The sequence below is a fragment of the Bufo gargarizans genome, chromosome 2 (genome assembly GCF_014858855.1).
Source record: "Bufo gargarizans isolate SCDJY-AF-19 chromosome 2, ASM1485885v1, whole genome shotgun sequence".
NCBI classification, from domain to species: domain Eukaryota; kingdom Metazoa; phylum Chordata; class Amphibia; order Anura; family Bufonidae; genus Bufo; species Bufo gargarizans.
In genome coordinates this window covers 25,794,294-25,813,114 of record NC_058081.1, presented here as the reverse complement: position 1 = coordinate 25,813,114, position 18,821 = coordinate 25,794,294, and the positions used below count along the sequence as shown (strand labels likewise).

The 18,821-nt window shown below is 41.3% G+C and overlaps 2 protein-coding genes across 4 annotated transcripts in view; one reads left to right on the top strand and one right to left on the bottom strand.

The window, feature by feature from the left end:
* The window catches only part of LOC122929253 (aspartate aminotransferase, cytoplasmic-like), a 41,792-nt gene extending 28,071 nt beyond the window's left edge, over positions 1 to 13,721 (top strand). For all 3 annotated transcript variants that reach the window (XM_044282765.1, XM_044282767.1, XM_044282766.1), the window contains exons 5-10: positions 4,558 to 4,670; positions 5,389 to 5,490; positions 6,022 to 6,172; positions 8,071 to 8,236; positions 11,285 to 11,427; positions 13,371 to 13,721. In XM_044282765.1, the coding sequence (XP_044138700.1) occupies positions 4,558 to 4,670; positions 5,389 to 5,490; positions 6,022 to 6,172; positions 8,071 to 8,236; positions 11,285 to 11,427; positions 13,371 to 13,510 (815 nt within the window). In that variant the 3' untranslated portion in view covers positions 13,511 to 13,721. The remainder of the gene's footprint in view (positions 1 to 4,557; positions 4,671 to 5,388; positions 5,491 to 6,021; positions 6,173 to 8,070; positions 8,237 to 11,284; positions 11,428 to 13,370) is intronic.
* A 3,240-nt stretch (positions 13,722 to 16,961) lies between these two features.
* Positions 16,962 to 17,909, bottom strand: LOC122925547 (olfactory receptor 1L4-like). The gene has a single exon (XM_044276906.1). It carries the CDS (start codon positions 17,907 to 17,909, stop codon positions 16,962 to 16,964), a length of 948 nt encoding a protein of 315 aa, XP_044132841.1.
* Positions 17,910 to 18,821: the final 912 nt, after the last annotated feature.

Here is an 18,821-nt window from a genome sequence, read left to right as displayed (position 1 = left end):
TGCTGCTTGGCGTCCCAACAATCTGCTGCTGCTAGGTGTGTCTTAATGCTCCTTAAGACCTGAGTTAGCTCTGGAGATTCCAGGGAGAGTCAAGAACTCCAGAATATGAGGACTTTTCGGCGTATGCACCCTGCTGAGTGGATGTCTGTGTTCGGGTCAACAAAAGTAATCACCCTGGCCTTCAATCAAGGATCTCTGATGCTACTCTCAGGGCTGAATAAAATTGGAGATGGATTCCATTTAAAGGCTTTAAACAGTTATTATTATTATTTTTTTTTACTCTCATATGTGGAGGATTTTCTTCCCTGCCTGTAGGTGGGCAGCAGCCCACAAATCAACTGCATCTCCAAAGATGCATTGCAATTAGCTCCTGTTAACCCCGTCAAAGGTGTCAGAAGTCAGGACCACTTTACCTGTTTATCTACGCCAGCACGGAGAGGAGAAAGGGTGCAGAGAAGCTACTGATCAGGTTAGTCCACCACTGAATGCAGGAGACAGTGGAGCTAATGGAGAAACAGAAGTTGGATTTGAAGGACAAATAATTTTTCAACCTAAGTAACATATTCACAATGTAGCCAGTGACAGTACATGTCATGTTAAAGGGGTTTTCCTAGACTTTTTATACTGATGACCTATCATCAGGATAGGTCATCAGTATCTGATCAGTGGGGGTCTGACTACTAGAATCCCTGCTGATCAGCTTTTTGGGAAGGATCACCACGCACAGTGCTGTACATTGTATAGTGGCTGTGCTTAGTATTGCAGCTCAGCTCCATTCACTTCAATATGGCTGAGCTGCACCTAGGCCATGTGACCGATGAACATTGCGTCACGTGGCCTAAGGTAAGCTACGAGAAGGCCGCAACGCTACTGCAAGCTCTGCTGCCCTGTCAAACAGCTGATCAGTCGGGGTCCCAGATGTTGGACGCCCACCGATCAGATACTAATGACCTATCCAGGTAGGTCATCAGTATAAGGGCTCGTTCACACGACTCTATGGCTTTTTCAGTGTTTTTAACAGAGATCCGTTTTTTGTTTCAGCAGTGTTTCCGGTTCTGTTCCATTTTTTCCGTTCCGTTTTTCAATATGGCATATACAGTATACAGTAATTAAAAAGAAAAAATTGGGCTGGGCATAAAATTTTCAATAGAAGGTTCCGCAAAAACGGAACGGATGCGAAAGACATACGGAATACATTCCGCATGTGTTCCGGTTTTTTTGCGGACCCATTGACATAAATGCAGCCACGGAACGTGGTTTGCGGGCAATAATAGAACATGTTCTATCTTTGAACGAAACAGAAATACGGAAACGGAATGCATGCGGAGTACATTCCGTTTTTTTTTTTGCTGAACCATTGAAATGAATGGTTCCGTATACGGACGGACCGTATACGGAACGCAAAAAACATTCGTGTGAATGAGCCCTAAGAGTTTTAGAAAACCCAGTCAAGACCGTTATCCTGTTACATAACCTAAATGATCAAGTGGTGGCATTGTTGTGAGGTTGTCTGGTTGAGCGATTATCTAATACTCATGTGCACAAAGGCTCTGTAGTGATGACGCTGGTGCATCCGCTTTCCCACAATTCCCAACGAGGTATTTAAAACTGGCATTTGTAAACAGATGTTCCTTGGCATGCTAATAACAATCAAAGCTGCTCTTGGGAAAGATTTCACTAAGTGCCATATATACACAGCTGACTTCCCACCCGCTGACTCGAATTGTAGTTTCTTTCTTCTGACTTTCAAATGCCTACTGGGACCATTGCCCACAGTCACGATCAATTACTATTTGGCTATTTTTATTCACTTCCTCCTTGTAGTTGTCTCTCTCTATTTCTCTCTTTTAACTTGCCTTATTTCATGACAGGAAGAGCTGGGTGGCTACTGCAGTCAGAGGAAAAAACAGGAGCTGACTGTTCTGTAGCTTACTGGGGACTCTAGGCCTATGGTATTCAGACGAAACTATAAATATGCTCCCATCTGACCCTTTTGCTCAGCAGGTTCACACGCGATGTTATTGTGTAGGATGGCACCACTGTCTACTTGCGTAATCTTAGTTTAGAGCATTAGGCGTGTATCTGTAGAGCTGTACAATATTTCATTGTTGTGCCAAGTGTAGGGAGATGTACCGTACAGAACCACGGAAGCTTCCATACACTATCTGTTCGGTGACCTTTTATGGAACAATTTTTCAACAAGTTGCTGATCTTGAAAGTAATAATAACAAGAAATCAATGAAGAATTTCATTGAAGGGTATGAACGAGAGATGGAGATCTAGGTTCGGTTCAGCTGACCCATTTGGTTTTGGTACAAATTGAAAGTGCACCAGTTGGTCTGAAAAATTTGCTTAGTTTTGTTTTCTCCCTTTCCCAAGATTCATCTGAATCAACTTACTAAAAATTTGCAGCGGGATGCAACTCAAATTTTTACAAAATTTGAGATGAATCCAAGTAGTTTAGAATCTATTTTCTAAAATTCACATCCCCAATTCCCCAGCCATCCCTTGTTTGAACTAGATGGATCGTATTAACTATGATTCATTCATCTGTAATAATAAATGATGTATAAAAGAGTATTGGTTATGCTCTCAATTCATTTTCAGGCGGTACTTGAAGCCCTTGGCCCTCACTGCTAAATTGTGCTACCAACTGCTATTCACTATTCATATATGGAAGAGGGACTTTAGCTCCCCTAAGTCACCAGGGCCTGTGTCCAGTGGCGGATCCAGAGCCTAGTCTCGGGAGGGGCACTTCCAGATTGTTTTGTGACGGCGGACACAAAATAATGTGGTGCTTATAGAACAGACTATTTTATTTAACCTATCATACAGCTCTAACCTTATTTATAACTGAGGAGGGCTATCAGGGTACATTATACAGGGGTAATATAACTTATATTACCCCTGTATAATGTACCCTGATACCCCTTAGTTATATAACCGCCTGTATAATGTACCTTGATACCCCTTTTTTTATATTACCCCCTGTATAATGTACCCTGATACCCCTCAGTTTTATAATATAACTTAGGGGTATCAGGGTACATTATGCTGGGGGTAATATAACCGAGGAGGGGTAGCAGCCTAGCAGGTTACATACTTTATATGCGTTTACTGTTATACGGTATATAACTTATACAGAGGGTCTCAGCCAGGGCAGAGCAGAGACAGTTCTTGTAGTTAAGGGAGCAGCTGGGCACGAACGAACACTATCACTCCGCAGCCGGCAGCCCTCACCTCGCAGCAGCTTCAGGCTCTTCTTCCTTCCAACTCTGCCACCCAGATGAGACGGGGACCACTCCCTCTCCTGGCTGCGTGCTCTGCCTCTGAGTCCACCCCCCTATGTGAATTTAGCTACCGGCAGCCACCCCGCAGGTATTGTAAGTACGGCTGTGGCAGCGACCAACGCTAAAGGGGAATCAGCCAGCGGGAAACTATATTCTCGGATTCCGGGGGGGGGGGGCAATTGCCCCATTGCCCCTCTGGATCCGCCAATGCCTGGTTGTGACTGCTTCCTCTGTACTCCCTATAGCTACACCCATGTGAGCCAACTTTTTTGGAATCTCCCAGAGAAAAAGGGAAATCTCAAAGACTTAAGGAAAGTAGCCATCCATGAGTGGATTTGGCACTGAGATGCTGGGTCATCACTGACCATACATGGTCTGAGAGGGCGTGATGCATCATGGAAATGGGGCTGACATGTCAAGGAAGGGTTGTGCCCTATGCAGGATGGAGTGTGGACTTCAAAAGAGGTGTGTCCACGCCTGAAAACCTTTTATGTGCCACACTCTGATCTCCCGCAGGCCATCTTTAGTTGGCAAGTATAGCTACACCCCTTTCTCCACTGACTATTGATCTTCCCTCCCTGTGCTCAGAAGGTTCTGTGCTAGCTGAAGAGTATTTCATATATAAGGTCTTTGGTAGCTAGAAGCTGACCTGCCTACACCTCAGTATTCAGTAATGTGGAGCAATGTTCAGTGTGGCATGGCAGAGGAAAGGTCGAGAAGAAAGTCAAACAATTCCAGGTTGGTCTCATCACAAGTTTTAATGAAGAGTGATGATGTGCACAGGGATGCAGAAGATATTTCAAGTTGTTAACAAAGGGGGATACTTGGACCTTCAATCTTTTAGGAGACACCATATTTTTCACCAACTAAAAAACTGCCGGGAAAAAGTAGGTGGTCATGTATCCATTATACATCATCTCATTATGAGCATAAGATGGCAAAAAAATAGGAGAGCGTGACATACATAAATTCTGTGCTAGAATGACCCCCGTCATTATAGATAATGGCCTACTAGTAAGTCAGGCCCTGGCATTGAATGTGGAGTCATTGGCGTAAGAAGTATAACTCAAAGCCCTAAGACCCTTACCTACCTTGTGCGCTTATAATACTGGAGTCTTCTTGTGTGTCAAAGGGGCCTTTGGGCTCCAGTTTTAGCTACACCCCAACATTTGTACATATAGGGGTATTCTAATGTCAGCAAATATGTGCCTAACATTCAATATATTGATGCTTTTGAGCCTTGAATCCGTTTTTTTGTGTTTGCCAGACATGTATCGTTGGATATTTGAAGCTGCTGGATCAACACATATCTATCCTTATCGGTTTTGGGATAACAAAACTATGGGCCTGGCATTGCCAGACATGCTAGAGGATCTGGAGGTACAGTATCCTGACTCTTTACATATGTCTTCACCTTTATCTTGACTCCAATTTGGTTAAAAAGAACCAATCAGATGGATAAATTCTATTAAAGTGGGTATACAGACTGGTAGGGTTGATCCTGCCAATTAAATCGGTTCCTGTCTTGTGAAAATCTGATGGCAGGTGCCCTTTAAGGACTCTAACTTAACCGGACCGTATGTCTCAGAGGGCATACGGTCATGTGCAAAGGCCTTAACACAAAACCATGCTTTTTTTAAGAGTTGGTCTCTTGATTTGTTGAAGCAGGAGTAAAAGTAAGGAGGACACATCTGTATCTAATTTGTGATTTGTGTAAGGATACAGAGGGGCGGTAACCAGTTGGGTGTGTACCTGCACAGAGTCACTCTATCCAATCAGTGCTGCCATTTTAAGTCTGTGTAGGTACCCCCCCCCCCCCCCCAACTGGTTACCACCCTCTGTACCCTTACTGAAGGCTAATAGCAATTCATTCATAACTTCTAGTAGAAATAATAAAGGAACTGCACAACATGGAGCCATTAGAATAGATGCTCCAGAATTGTTATTACATGGGGAATGCATGAAGCTATTAAAACAGACATGTCGGGAGCGGTTAAAGGTCCTCGTTAAGAATTTTCAAATCAGTTTTCTAAACCAGACAATTTCTGACGAGAGTGTCCAAAAAATGTATCTTATTTTTATTTAATTTTTTTCATAGAAGTCTCCTGACTTTTCTATAGTTCTCCTACCAACTTCCTGCAACCCAACTGGAATCCAACCCCAAATCAGTGACTGGAAACAGATAGCAGATCTCATGAAGGTACGGTATGATGAAGGTTGCTTTTCTTTAACTTTTAAGAAAATAGTGGCACTTAAGAGTTAGGGTTCATGCACAAAGTGTTTTGAGGTCCGCAAATCGCGGATCCTGGACAAGTGCATGCCACCTTTTATGTTTTGACTTCTGTAGAAATGTCCTATCCTTGTCTGCAAAATGGACAAGAATAGGACATGTTGTCTGTATTTTTTTAGGCCCCATTGAAATGAATGGGTCCGCAAAAAATGCGGATCAGATACGGACAGAAACTACTGCCTTGTGCATGAGCCCTTAAAGAAAAGAGTCTAATTGCTGAGCGATGATCTGTGTATCCAGGTTGATTACAGATATTGTTGTTGGTGAATGGGATCCTTCATTGGTTCCTTCATTGGTGGGATGAAAACCAGTGCTGGTGGAGTGATGGACACGTCTGTGCAGGGCTCGTTACAGTACAGGTATCTTGTAACGAGCCATGCTCCTGTGTGATCAGCGGTCATCTATCCGCATCTTGGTTTAATCTCTTTATGGTCATTTCAGAGGAAGAGCATGTTCCCGTTTTTTCACCTTAAAGATCAAGGCCTGGTGTCGGGAGACATGGACACAGATGCTTGGCCTGTGCGCTACTTTATATCTGAAGACTTTGAGCTCTTCTGTGCCCAGTCATTTTCAGCAAGTTTTGGATTGTACGGTGTGTACAGATTATGTTGTGTGTGTAAATTATATTGGGAGTTTATAGATTATATAGTGCAAAGGAAAGTCTTGTATATGGTATGTATATACTGTTATTTATATGTTTATGTGTATAAATTATATAGTGTATGTACAGATTATGGGGTATTCTGTGTACAGATGATATAGTGAGTAGATGAAAATACTGTATATGGTATGTATATACCATAATTTATGCTTGTGTAAATTATATAGCGTATGTACACATTAGGTTACAGTACAGGGTAGGCCATTTATATGGATACACCATAATAAAATGGGAATGGTTGGTGATATTAACTTCCTGTTTGTGGCACATTAGTATATGTGAGGGGAGAAACTTTTCAAGATGGATTGTGACCATGGTGGCCATTTTGAAGTCGGCCATTTTGAATCCAACTTTTGTTTTTTCAATAGGAAAAAACTTATTGGGAATTTCACACGAAAAACAATGGTGTGCTTGGTTTTAACGTAACTTTATTCTTTCATGAGTTATTTACAAGTTTCTGACCACTTATAAAATGTGTAGAATGTGCTGCCCATTGTGTTATATTGTCAATGCAACCCTCTTCTCCCACTCTTCACACACTTATAGCAACTCTGCAGGAGAAATGCTAGCACAGGCTTCCAGTATCCGTAGTTTCAGGTGCTGCACATCTCGTATCTTCACAGCATATGCTGAAACTACGGATACTGGAAGCCTGTGCTAGCATTTCTCCTGCGGTGTTGCTATTAGTGTGTGAAGAGTGGGAGAAGAGGGTTGCATTGACAATCCAACACAATGGGCAGCACATTGAACACATTTTATAAGTGGTCAGAAACTTGTAAATAACTCATGAAAGAATAAAGTTACGTTAAAACCAAGCACACCATTGCTTTTCTTGTGAAATTCCCAATAAGTTTTATGTGTCACATGACCCTCTTCCTATTGAAAAAACAAAAGTTGCCATCAAAATGGCAGACACCACAACTGATCCAGTTTTACATTAATGGGATCCTATTATGACTTCATGACTGCTATTATCTACTTTATTCAAATTTCCATGCAGTTATAAACCATGACGTTTCCGTCCTGTCAGAAATTTTATTTTATTTTTTTATCGCTTGACACTTTCTGGAAAAATTTTGAAAATATCCTAACAGCAACTGATCCCTCTCCAGAGGCAGCTGGACACCATTATAGTGGTCCTCTGAAGCAGAGCTAATCAGTGTAGTGTTATACAACCACATTGTGTCCTGAATTTCCAGCACTTTATGAGAGTGAACCTGCTTTGATTAATGACATCTGATGGACTATGCTAAAATAATGCAAATATATATACACCTCAATATCATTACTCGGAGGCATGCATGCTCTATGCTGCGAAGGAGCTGATTTGATTGTAGCAGTTTCTGGAAATTCTGATTAATATTACGCCATCTGGTGGCAGAAAGCTTGATTGCAATCTTTCCATTTTATTACATTTAAGTCCATTAACAAGAACTTTGAGGGTTTTCCAGATTTAGGATATTGATGTCCTAGCTTCAGAGTAAGCCATCAATATTAGATTAACGTCTCGGCTATTTGATGGGACTGTGGTGCCACATATTTGTTGTTTACATGAGGCTTCCTACTCATCAGTAGTGGTTTAGGATATAGCAGCTTTGTCCTGTTCAAGTGAACGTCTGGAGTTTGAGAGTCGATCCACCACCAATCTGATAGTGATGGCCTATCCTAAGGATAGGCCATCAATATCATGACCCCTGAGAACCGCTGTAATGAATTCCCGTAGAGAATGAGGGTGGCAGAGGCACATTAATACGGACACTTGTTCTTGCATCAATTTTCCGCTTTATATATTTAGTGAGAGCTTCAACGTCTTATTTGCTAATCTGCAGGGGAGAGAATCGGGAATCTGTTAATTGTTATGAGGAGCAATGAAGTTCTTATCAGTGTCCGCTCCCAGCTAGAAAGTCTTGCACGTGAGATATGGTCAACACCGCCATGTTTCGGTTCACGGGTTGTGGCAATGGTGCTGAGCAATCCCTTACTGTATGTAGAATGGTAAGTCGTTGGCTTCCAATTATGTTGTGGTTTTTCGGCTATGTTAGAGACATTGCAATCATCTGTGATCAGATCGGCAGCTCGAATGCGAATCATGTTTTCCTCCGTATTGGCACTGTAAAGTCTCATTCAAAACACTGACGTGTGGTCAGTGATTTCCATCAGTGATTTTGAGCCAAAACCAGGTGCAGCTCTAAATACAGAACAGAAGCAGAACTTTTCCTTATACCTTATGTCTGTGAAGGCTCCAATCCTGGTTTTGGCTCAGAATCACTGATGGAAATCATTGACCAAAACACTGACAAGTGAATGAGGCTTAAGACTTCTATTCACTGGATTGGATACCAGAGCTAAGAGTCCTACTTTACATGACTCTTGGCTATAGTTAATTGTATTTGCCAGTTCTCAACCTTGAGGTGCCACTAAGTTCTTAATGGGAACCTGTCCTGTAGTCTGATCCACAGGAGAAGCTGCCCAGATTCATAATTACTGATAAAACTGTCTGCTAGACTCCTAACCCCATAATGAGAAGCAATTTTAATAAGTGCATAATATGATGTTATAAATGTAAAACATATATGTATATATATACAGTACAGACCAAAAGTTTGTACACACCTTCTCATTCAAAGTGTTTTCTTTATTTTCGTGACTATGAAAATTGTAGATTCACACTGAAGGCATCAAAACTATGAATTAACACATGTGGAATTATATACATAACAAAAAAGTGTGAAACAACTGAAAATATGTCATATTCTAGGTTCTTCAAAGTAGCCACCTTTGCTTTGATTACTGCTTTGCACACTCTTGGCATTCTCTTGATGAGCTTCAAGAGGTAGTCACCTGAAATGTTTTTCACTTCATAGGTGTGCCCTGTCAGGTTTAATAAGTGGGATTTCTTGCCTTATGAATGGGGTTGGGACCATCAGTTGTGTTGTGGAGAAGTCAGGTGGATATACAGCTGATAGTTCTACTGAATAAACTGTTAGAATTTGTATTATGGCAAGAAAAAAGCAGTAAAGAAAAACGAGTGGCCATCATTACATTAAGAAATGAAGGTCAGTCAGTCCGAAAAATTGGGAAAACTTTGAAAGTGTCCCCAAGTGCAGTCACAAAAACCATCAAGCGCTACAAAGAAACTGGCTCACATTCTGAACGCCCCAGGAAAGGAAGACCAAGAGTCACCTCTGCTGTGGAGGATAAGTTCATCCGAGTCACCAGTCTCAGAAATCGCAGGTTAACAGCAGCTCTGATTAGAGACCAGGTCAATGCCACACCGAGTTCTAGCAGCAGACACATCTCTAGAACAACTGTTAAGAGGAGACTGTGTGAATCAGGCCTTCATGGTAGAATATCTGCTAGGAAACCACTGTTAAGGACAGGCAACAAGCAGAAGACACTTGTTTGGGCTAAAGAACACAAGGAATGGACATTAGACCAGTGGAAATCTGTGCTTTGGTCTGACGAGTCCAAATTTGAGATCTTTGGTTCCAACCACCGTGTCTTTGTGCGACGCAGAAAAGGTGAACGGATGGACTCTACATGCCTGGTTCCCACCATGAAGCATGGAGGAGGTGTGATGGTGTGGGGGTGCTTTGCTGGTGACACTGTTGGGGATTTATTCAAAGTTGAAGGCATACTGAACCAGCATGGCTACCACAGCATCTTGCAGCGGTATACTATTCCATCCGGTTTGCGTTTAGTTGGACCATCATTTATTTTTCAACAGGACAATGACCCCAAACACACCTCCAGGCTGTGTAAGGGCTATTTGACCATGAAGCAGAGTGATGGGGTGCTGCGCCAGATGACCTGGCCTCCACAGTCACCGGACCTGAACCCAATCCAAGATGGTTTGGGGTGAGCTGGACCGCAGAGTGAAGGCAAAAGGGACAACAAGTGCTAAGCATCTCTGGGAACTCCTTCAAGACTGTTGGAAGACCATTTCAGGTGACTACCTCTTGAAGCTCATCAAGAGAATGCCAAGAGTGTGCAAAGCAGTAATCAAAGCAAAAGGTGGCTACTTTAAAGAACCTAGAATATAACATATTTTCAGTTGTTTCACACTTTTTTGTTATGTATATGATCCACGTGTGTTAATTCATAGTTTTGATGCCTTCAGTGTGAATCTACAATTTTCATAGTCATGAAAATAAAGAAAACTCTTTGAATGAGAAGGTGTGTCCCAACTTTTGGTCTGTACTGTGTGTATATATATATATATATATATATTTGCCCAGCTTCTCCTGTTCTATAGCATACTGTCCATAGTTCAGACTGTTAAACATGATGGGTTCCCTTTAAGGAGGTATGGACTCCCAACTTTGGCAGGACATTCCTACTGTTTCCAAACACATGGATTGTAGATGTGATCTATCACAAGAAGGCAAATTGTCACAGGAACAGGGAGTTATTGCAGCTTTCTTCTTATGGCAGGAGCATGGAGCAGGTAGGTTTTGTGCTAGTGGTTGTCAGTGTGGTGTAAATTAAAGCTCTAGAGTCCCAATGGGCACCCTCTGGCACCAGGGCCCAGGTAAGATTGCTGCTCCTTGCACTTTGCATAACTACATCCTCTGCAGTAGGCTGATACTGTGAGCAATGAGACCACCACTAAAAAAGCTTTGCATGTCCCTCCTTTGGCTTGGATTGGTGAGGTTCAGGTATCACCATGGTTTGGTTGGTGAGGCCCATGAAGAACTATGGGAAGCCTAATACCTGCTTAGTCTACTGTATAATTGCTGGATGGAGGCATCTTGGAACTCCACAACAGCACAGTACTCAACTTTACCATAATGTATGTGACTTGCACCATCCACATGGCCTCAGTAAAAATATTGACTATATGGCCATGTTGTTGCTAATCTATGCCCCTCTCCCCTGATCACGCTCTTTGCAGACACCGAACAAGCAGGGAAGAACTGAGCTAGCAAACGTTCAGAATTTTGACTTTATCTGTGGATGTGTTTCAATTCTTAATTTGAGATTTAGGATGAATGCTCAACAGTTTCTTTTTTGTTTCACCATAATGATTTTTTGCCTTCATAGGAAGGACAGTTTGAAGACGGCGGTAAGACGCCTCATGATTATCAGAGAAAAAATTAGGGAGAAGCTGAGACTACTGGAGACTTTAAAATCTTGGGAGCATCTCACCAAGCAGGGTGGTTTGTTTGCTTTTATGGCATTAACACGTAAGTAGCTGTATTTTATAGGGTTAACCTGGAAGCAGCTGTATGGTGGATATTTATATCTGACAATATATTTTGGATGAACTGTGAGTGAAACCTTCAATTCAGTGAGAAGGTGTTGTCAGGCCTATTTAAAGAGGACCTGTCCGCTCTTCTGACCTCTGACTTCTGTGTCTCCTTCTGGTCTCTATTCTTCTTGGTCATGGAAATGTGATCCTTCAACCAAATACTGGCTATAGTGGGTCACTTCTGCAGTCAGTGTTTTGCTTAGCAAATGTCCATGTCAACCAGAACCAAGAAGTACAGACACTGAAGGAAAACAAGCAAACATCAGAGTGGGGGTTTTGGTAAGGGGTTATTATTTCTTCTATTATTTTAAAGTGTATCGGAATTTTCAAAAAAAGTATGCATAATGACTTTGCTTCTTTGTACAATCATAACTGGGATGGAACAGTTATGTTTCGGCTTCCCTAATGTTTTTCAGCCATATTATTCCCTGTTTCAGCTGCATAGCTAGATGCATTTCAGCTTACAAGCAGGGGGCATCTCTCTTCTGCCAACACTGTACTGCTGTTACATCCTTTGGCTTACTTTCCACTATGTTTGTTTTTTGCTCTGCAGCTCACAGAACAGATAAGGAGGGATAAATCACACTTATAGACACATAGGAGGCTCATGTGATGTTTAGAAGCAGTGTATAAGCAGTGTTTTTTTATCAGGCTCAGGAGCTCAGCTAGTTCTGAAACACCTCCACTTCCTCTTAGCTGCCTTCTGACAACAGGCAGTGCACTGCAACGTAGGTGGAAGTGAGACCCCTAGTGGCCATGATGTTATAGCTTTTTCAGGTGGAACCAGGCAGATATTTAAATAAAGCAATATAGAAAATTGATAGTTACATTATTCTCTATTAAATGAAATTAAATTGTATGGAAGTACAGTGATTCTTTAAAGGATTCTTATAGTAAAAAAAAATGTCAGGATGACTCCTCCATAGGCTGCTATTCAAAGGGGTTGCCTAGTATTAGAAAAAACAGTGCCACACCTGTCAATGGGTAATGTCTGGTATTGCATCTTGGTCCCATGGTATTGTATCTTGAGTACCCCTTAATTGAGCTAGTTACTAGGGATGACCGAACCAAAGGAAAATAATAGCATTCTTAAGACAGAATACAAATTAATATGGCCATATAGGGGTTTAAAAAAAATAATAAAATCACTTCATCCAGTTGATCGCACTGAAGCAGCTACTTCTATCTTCACTGAACAGGACCTGCCAAAGGACCTGCGATATGCGTGATGACGTCACCACGTGGGAGAGCACAGTGACATCATTGCGCACATCACAGGTCCTCTGCAGGTCCTGTTTAGTGAAGATAGAAGAAGCTGCTTCAGCGCAATCAAGTGGATCAGGTGAGTTGTTTTTTTTAACCCCTAAATGGCCATATTGTTTTGCATTCTGTCTTAAGAATGCTTTTATTTTCCAATATGACCATGTTATTATTGAAAATAATAAAATTACCTAAACACTGAACCCGAACCTGGACTTCATTGAAAAGTACGGGTTCGAGTTCGGGTCCAGGTACCCGAACTCGCAAAGTTCGGTACGAACCCGAACTTTGCCGTTCGGGTTTGCTCATCCCTACTAGTGACTCTTGGGCCACATTTATATCTGCAGTGGAGGTTCCGGCAATAAAAAATAAAAAATACCGCTGCATGCAGTAGTTTGTCCGGGAGATTCACAGTATCCATGCAGAAAACCTGATGGATCCTGTTATGGTCTATGGGATTCATAGATTCCAATTTTCTGTTTCTGTGTGGAAACAAAAAGATAAGAACCCGATTGGAGCCATTGTTAGGAATAAAATTAGCAGCAATGTGATAATATAATATGATTATTGGAATATTTTACAGAAATTGTATCACTATGTCCTTTCTTCCCATGACAGCGAATCAAGTGGATTTCCTGGCTAAAAAGAAGCATGTATATTTATCAGAACATGGGCAGATGAATATTTCAGGCCTCAATGCAAATAATCTGGATTATGTCACACGGTCTATACATGAGGTTACTATGAATGACAATTAGCATGCGGCTTCCAACTGTAAGACGATCCAGATTCTCACTAAACGAAGGGAAGAAGGACAATTATTAGACAACTTGAAGGATATGAACACCTTTGGGGCAATGCTTTTTTATCATTGTGAAGTACCCCAGACTTGGGTGTGTTTGTAATTTGAAATGTCATGATATGTATTTTCATTGTTATGCTTAATACTAGTGTTGGGCTAACTTGTTTTTTAATTTCTGCGTCCAAAGTTCGGGTTACTGAATAATCCCTGTGAATAGTATATCACCCGTGGGTGATGTGAGACATGAGCGCTGGTGGACACAATCAAACAGCTAATCCTTTAAATTTGCACAGTCAGTTAGTGCCAGTTTAAAAAGTGAGGGGTTAATTTCCAAGGTTGGCTGGGCTAGAGTAAGTTTGTATTGTTATTAGAATCTTGACAGGAAATCGAGCGGTGAGGGCAAACAAGAGGATAAAGGGATAAATATATTTACTATATGAATTGCATATTAAACGGTGAAAGCAAGGGTTAAGAACAATAGTAGTAGTGCGGTCCGTACCTTGTCTTCCATCCAAAATTATCCCCTAGTTGATTTTCTAATGTACCGCTCAATACTTGTCTGTTTTGTGTTCTTCTTTTGTTGGTACTGTCTTTTTAAATTGCTGCGTCCTCCTTGCTCACCTACCAGTAGCAGCGCGGCCCTGGCCGGAAGCACGCGCGGTGCGAGGGAGCTTGTGAGTCTGTTGTCCGGGAAAACGCTTTCGGTGATGTCACCGTGGGAGTACAGGTGCCTCCGTAGGACAAAAAACTACCTACGAGTTTCGAAAACTACCTAACCCTGATGAAGGAGCCCGATAGGCCCCGAAACGCGTAGGTAGTTTTTTGTCCTACGGAGGCTCCTGTACTCCCAACGGTGACGTCACCGAAAGCGGTTTCCCGGACAACAGACTCACAAGCTCCCTCGCACCGCACGTGCTTCCAGCCGGGGCCGCGCTGCTGCTGGTGGGTGAGCAAGGAGGACGCAGCAATTTAAAAAGACAGTACCATCAACTAGGGGATCATTTTGGATGGAAGACAAGGTATGGACCGCAGTACTATTATTGTTCTTAACCCTTGCTTTCACCGTTTAATATCTAATTCATATAGTAAATATATTTATCCCTTTATCCTCTTGCTTGCCCTGACCGCTCGATTTCCTCTCAAGATTCTAATAACGATGCAAACTTACTCTAGCCCAACCGACCTTGGAAATTAACCCCTCACTTTTTAAACTGGCACTAACTGATTGTGCAAATTTAAAGGATTAGCTGTTTGATTGTGTCCACCAGCGCTCATGTCTCACATCACCCACGGGTGATATACTATTCACATACATTTATTTAAGGAGGACAATAGCTCCTTGCCAGACACTAAGCAGCAGAATCTTCCCTCACAGGTAGATTGACACATCCAAACAATAGGAGCGCAGGGGAGGGGGAATCTTTTACTTTTACTGAATAATCCCGTTATGGATTCCAGATTCAGTTATAGTCCGTGGTAGCGGATTCCATAATAGGATTCTTCAATAACCCAGACTTTGAACACAGAACTTAAAACACAAGTTTGCTCAACACTACTAAGTACACCAGCAATGATAAGGTATGGTTGGCATTAGGAATGGTACTTACCATCCCATTCCTCTCCTCTTGGTAGGAATGGGCTGGTCCTACATCCTGCCAGGAGCAAGAGTTCTACAGAGAGCTAGCTAAGCTACTGAAGAAGCACATATACCTGTTCCCATTCCAAGGGTCTTTAGGGCCACAAAATCTGCTCAACTGTGAGGAACACTGCTCTACAGAGACTAAAGGTCCAAGACCATGGATTTTCTTTGCAGCTATGGTGCTACAGTCAGTGGGGTTACCAGCAACTACAGTTTCACAGATCCTGCTGCAGATGAGGGAGAACACGTTAAGACACCAATCAACATAAAACAACTAAGGAAAACCTAACAGCCTGTATTTATCAAGTAAACACCTTCAGACACAGGTGCCAGTTTATAGCTGTAGAGAAGAGAAGCCAGGAAAGAGAGAGAAGGACTACCCTAGAGGGCTATTTTGCCTGCCACCATACTTCATCATCTGGGGAAAGAGACATTGCACTGTGTACAGATGACAGCTGGATATACTGTAACTCAACCTTTGCACTCTGTAAAGTAAACAATTTGTTGTTCTCCTACATCTGCCTGATTGCTTTACTCCACCTTTTCACTGCACCAATTACCAGGGAGTGACAGCCTCAGAGAGTACACCATGACACAATGGCTCATCAGGGCCACTACGACTCCCATCCTCTTCCCTTGCCCCTTAGGGTGTCACTGCAATTGCATTTTACACATTTTGGGATATAATGTTCATAGAGTATTTCCTCCCAGGCCAGTAAGTTGATGGCTCATGTGAAGCATTATCTATGATCTCCTGATCTCATAAACACTCATTCACGCTTCACATGAGCCATCAGCTGATGGGGCTTAGATGTGATACTCTGCAAACAGAAATTTTTAAATAAAGACCAACTGAAAAAAATATTTTTATCCCAAAATGAGTAACATGCAATAAAAAAAAATGGCCTGAAGCAGGTTATAGTGGTATATTTAATGTTGCTATTTTATATCTGTCCATCTTCTAGGACTTTAGAAATAATCTAGTTTGGATGGCTAAAATATTGTTTAGAAAAGTAATGGGACAGAGTGTCATACATGATAGTATGGAGGCCTGAGACTATACCATGGGTATGAGTTGTCATGAAAATGAGGACAAAAAAACCTCCCATCAAATTCTCCAGTCTCAGGATGTTAGAAGTGTGGAAGTCCTAACCAGCCTGTATAATATGTAGCACTTCAGCCACCTGTAGCAAATACAAGTCCACACTGGGAGCTCTGCTTAACCCAGCACTGACAGTCTTTCAAGTCTGCATGTTAGAAGTCCTAACCAGTACCATTAGGTAGACCTATGAGAATCTTCATAGATGCTCTTGTCGAGAGGATTGTTTTGTATGAAGATGTCATCATATTTATTGAACCTATAATCCACGTAAAACAGACAAGGATAGGACATGTTCTATTTTTTCTGGAGAACAGACATATGCATCCGGACAGCACTCTCATCCTTTTTTGTGACCCAATTGTAATAAATCGATCTGCACCAAAAATATGGTGGTCTGCATGGAGCCAGATCAATAAACTGGAATGTAGAGCATCTTTCTTTGTGGAGGACTCATCCCCATATGTGCTTTACACATACAAATCATGCTAATAACTGTGTAATACCTCATTTAGCCTCTTGGTGTGCTGCTGGAATACTTGCTCCTAGGTTCTCCCATAGAATTTTACAGATTAGTTGCCAACAGTAGAACAACTTGTGCTCAACTTCAGTTTAGAGACCCTTCTTATAAAAAGGATTGCAAAAAAATAAATAAAATGCTTTAAGGGGTTACAGACCTTTGTCCTTTAACAGTGATTTTAACTTTTTTCTTAAAGCCTCTTTCACGCTTTCATTTCTGAAGCTATAAACCACTGGGTTCAGCAGGGGGATGACATACACATATAATGTGGTTAATATTTTGGCTTGATTTAATGACATTGAAGATGGTGGTCGCATGTATAAAACAAACACCATAATGTAGAAGAGACTCACAACTGTGAGGTGGGAACCACACGTGGAGAAGGTCTTGTATTTTCCCCTCGATGTCCGGATCCTCATTATACTAAATAATATCTGTAGATAGGATATCAGAGTAAGCGTGAAAGATGTCAGAACTAGGACTACTCCTTGTATGAATATTACAACATGGATAAGTGTCGTGTCATTACATGCCAGATGTATGAGTGCATTAATGTCACAGAAGAAGTGATTAATTAGGTGTGAGCTGCAATAATCAAGGGTGGAGGTGACAGACGCAATCGGAATTGAGGCCACTATTCCCCCCAACCATGAACCAATGGCTACAAATATACATACATGTTGGTTCATTACAATGGGGTAATATAGGGGTTTACAGACCGCTACATAGCGGTCATACGACATAACAGTAAGTAAAAAATACTCTGTGCTACCGAAAGCGATGAAGAAGTAAAGTTGTAGGATACATTCCACGTAGGAAATTCTACCATTGCTGGTGGTAAAGATTGAAATGAGCTTTGGGCAAGTGACGGATGTATAAACAATATCAAGGGATGAGAGGTTACATAAGAAAAAGTACATGGGGGTAGAAAGCGATGGACTCAACATTATAAGTAGAACGAGGACCAGGTTACCACAAATGGTTAAGATATAAACACTAAGAAAATACAGCAATAAAGGGGTTTGCATGGCTTCAAAGTCCAAGAAGCCAACGATGAAGAATTCCACCAATTTGCTACTGCAATTTCTCGAATCCATAGCTGCAAAAAAACACAATGGTGCCATTATAGAACTGTCTCCTGTAGAAATAAATATAATGAGTGAATATACCTCATTCTTTCTCATTTACAAGGTTTGATCTTCTTGATCTTTACTGATGAGGTTAAAAATAAGGATACCATGGACAGTGTAGATGATTAGATCACGGTCTGAGAGGATCTTGAAGGAACATAATAATAATCTTTATTTATATAGTGCCAACATATTCTGTGGTGCTTCACAATTCAGGGGTTCATGTACAAATAGTCTTAACCCCTTAGTGACCAAGCCTGTTTGGGCCTTTATGACCAAGCGTTTTTCTTCCTTTTTTCATGGTCTCGTTCCAAGAGCTATAACTTTTTTATTTTTTCGTCTATATAGCTTTATGAGGGCTTGTTTTTTACGGGACAAGTTGTAGTTTTTAATGGAACATTTTGGGGTACACATAACTTTCTGATTAACTTTTATTAACTCTTTTTGGGAGGGAGATGGGGGAAAATAGCAATACTGCCACTGCGTTTTTACATTATAAATTTTACGGCGTTCATTTTTCGGTACAAATAACATAATATCTTTATTCTCTGGGTCAGTACGATTACAGTGATACTAAATACTTATATTTTCTTTTACGTTTTACTACTTTTTTTCCAATAAAACCCCTTTTATTAACCAAAAAAATGATTTTGCATTGCCACTTCACAAGACCCATAACTTTTTGTTTTCTTTTTCTGTGGAGTTGTGTGAGGGCTTGATTTTTGAGGGACAACTTGTATTTTTCATTGGTATCATTTTGGAGTAAATGGCGCTTTTTGATCGCTTGTTATTACGTTTTTTTCGGTGGAAACTAAGAATAAATTAGAAATTCTGTCTTTTTTTTTTTTTTTTTTTTACGGCGTTCACCATAGGGGATAA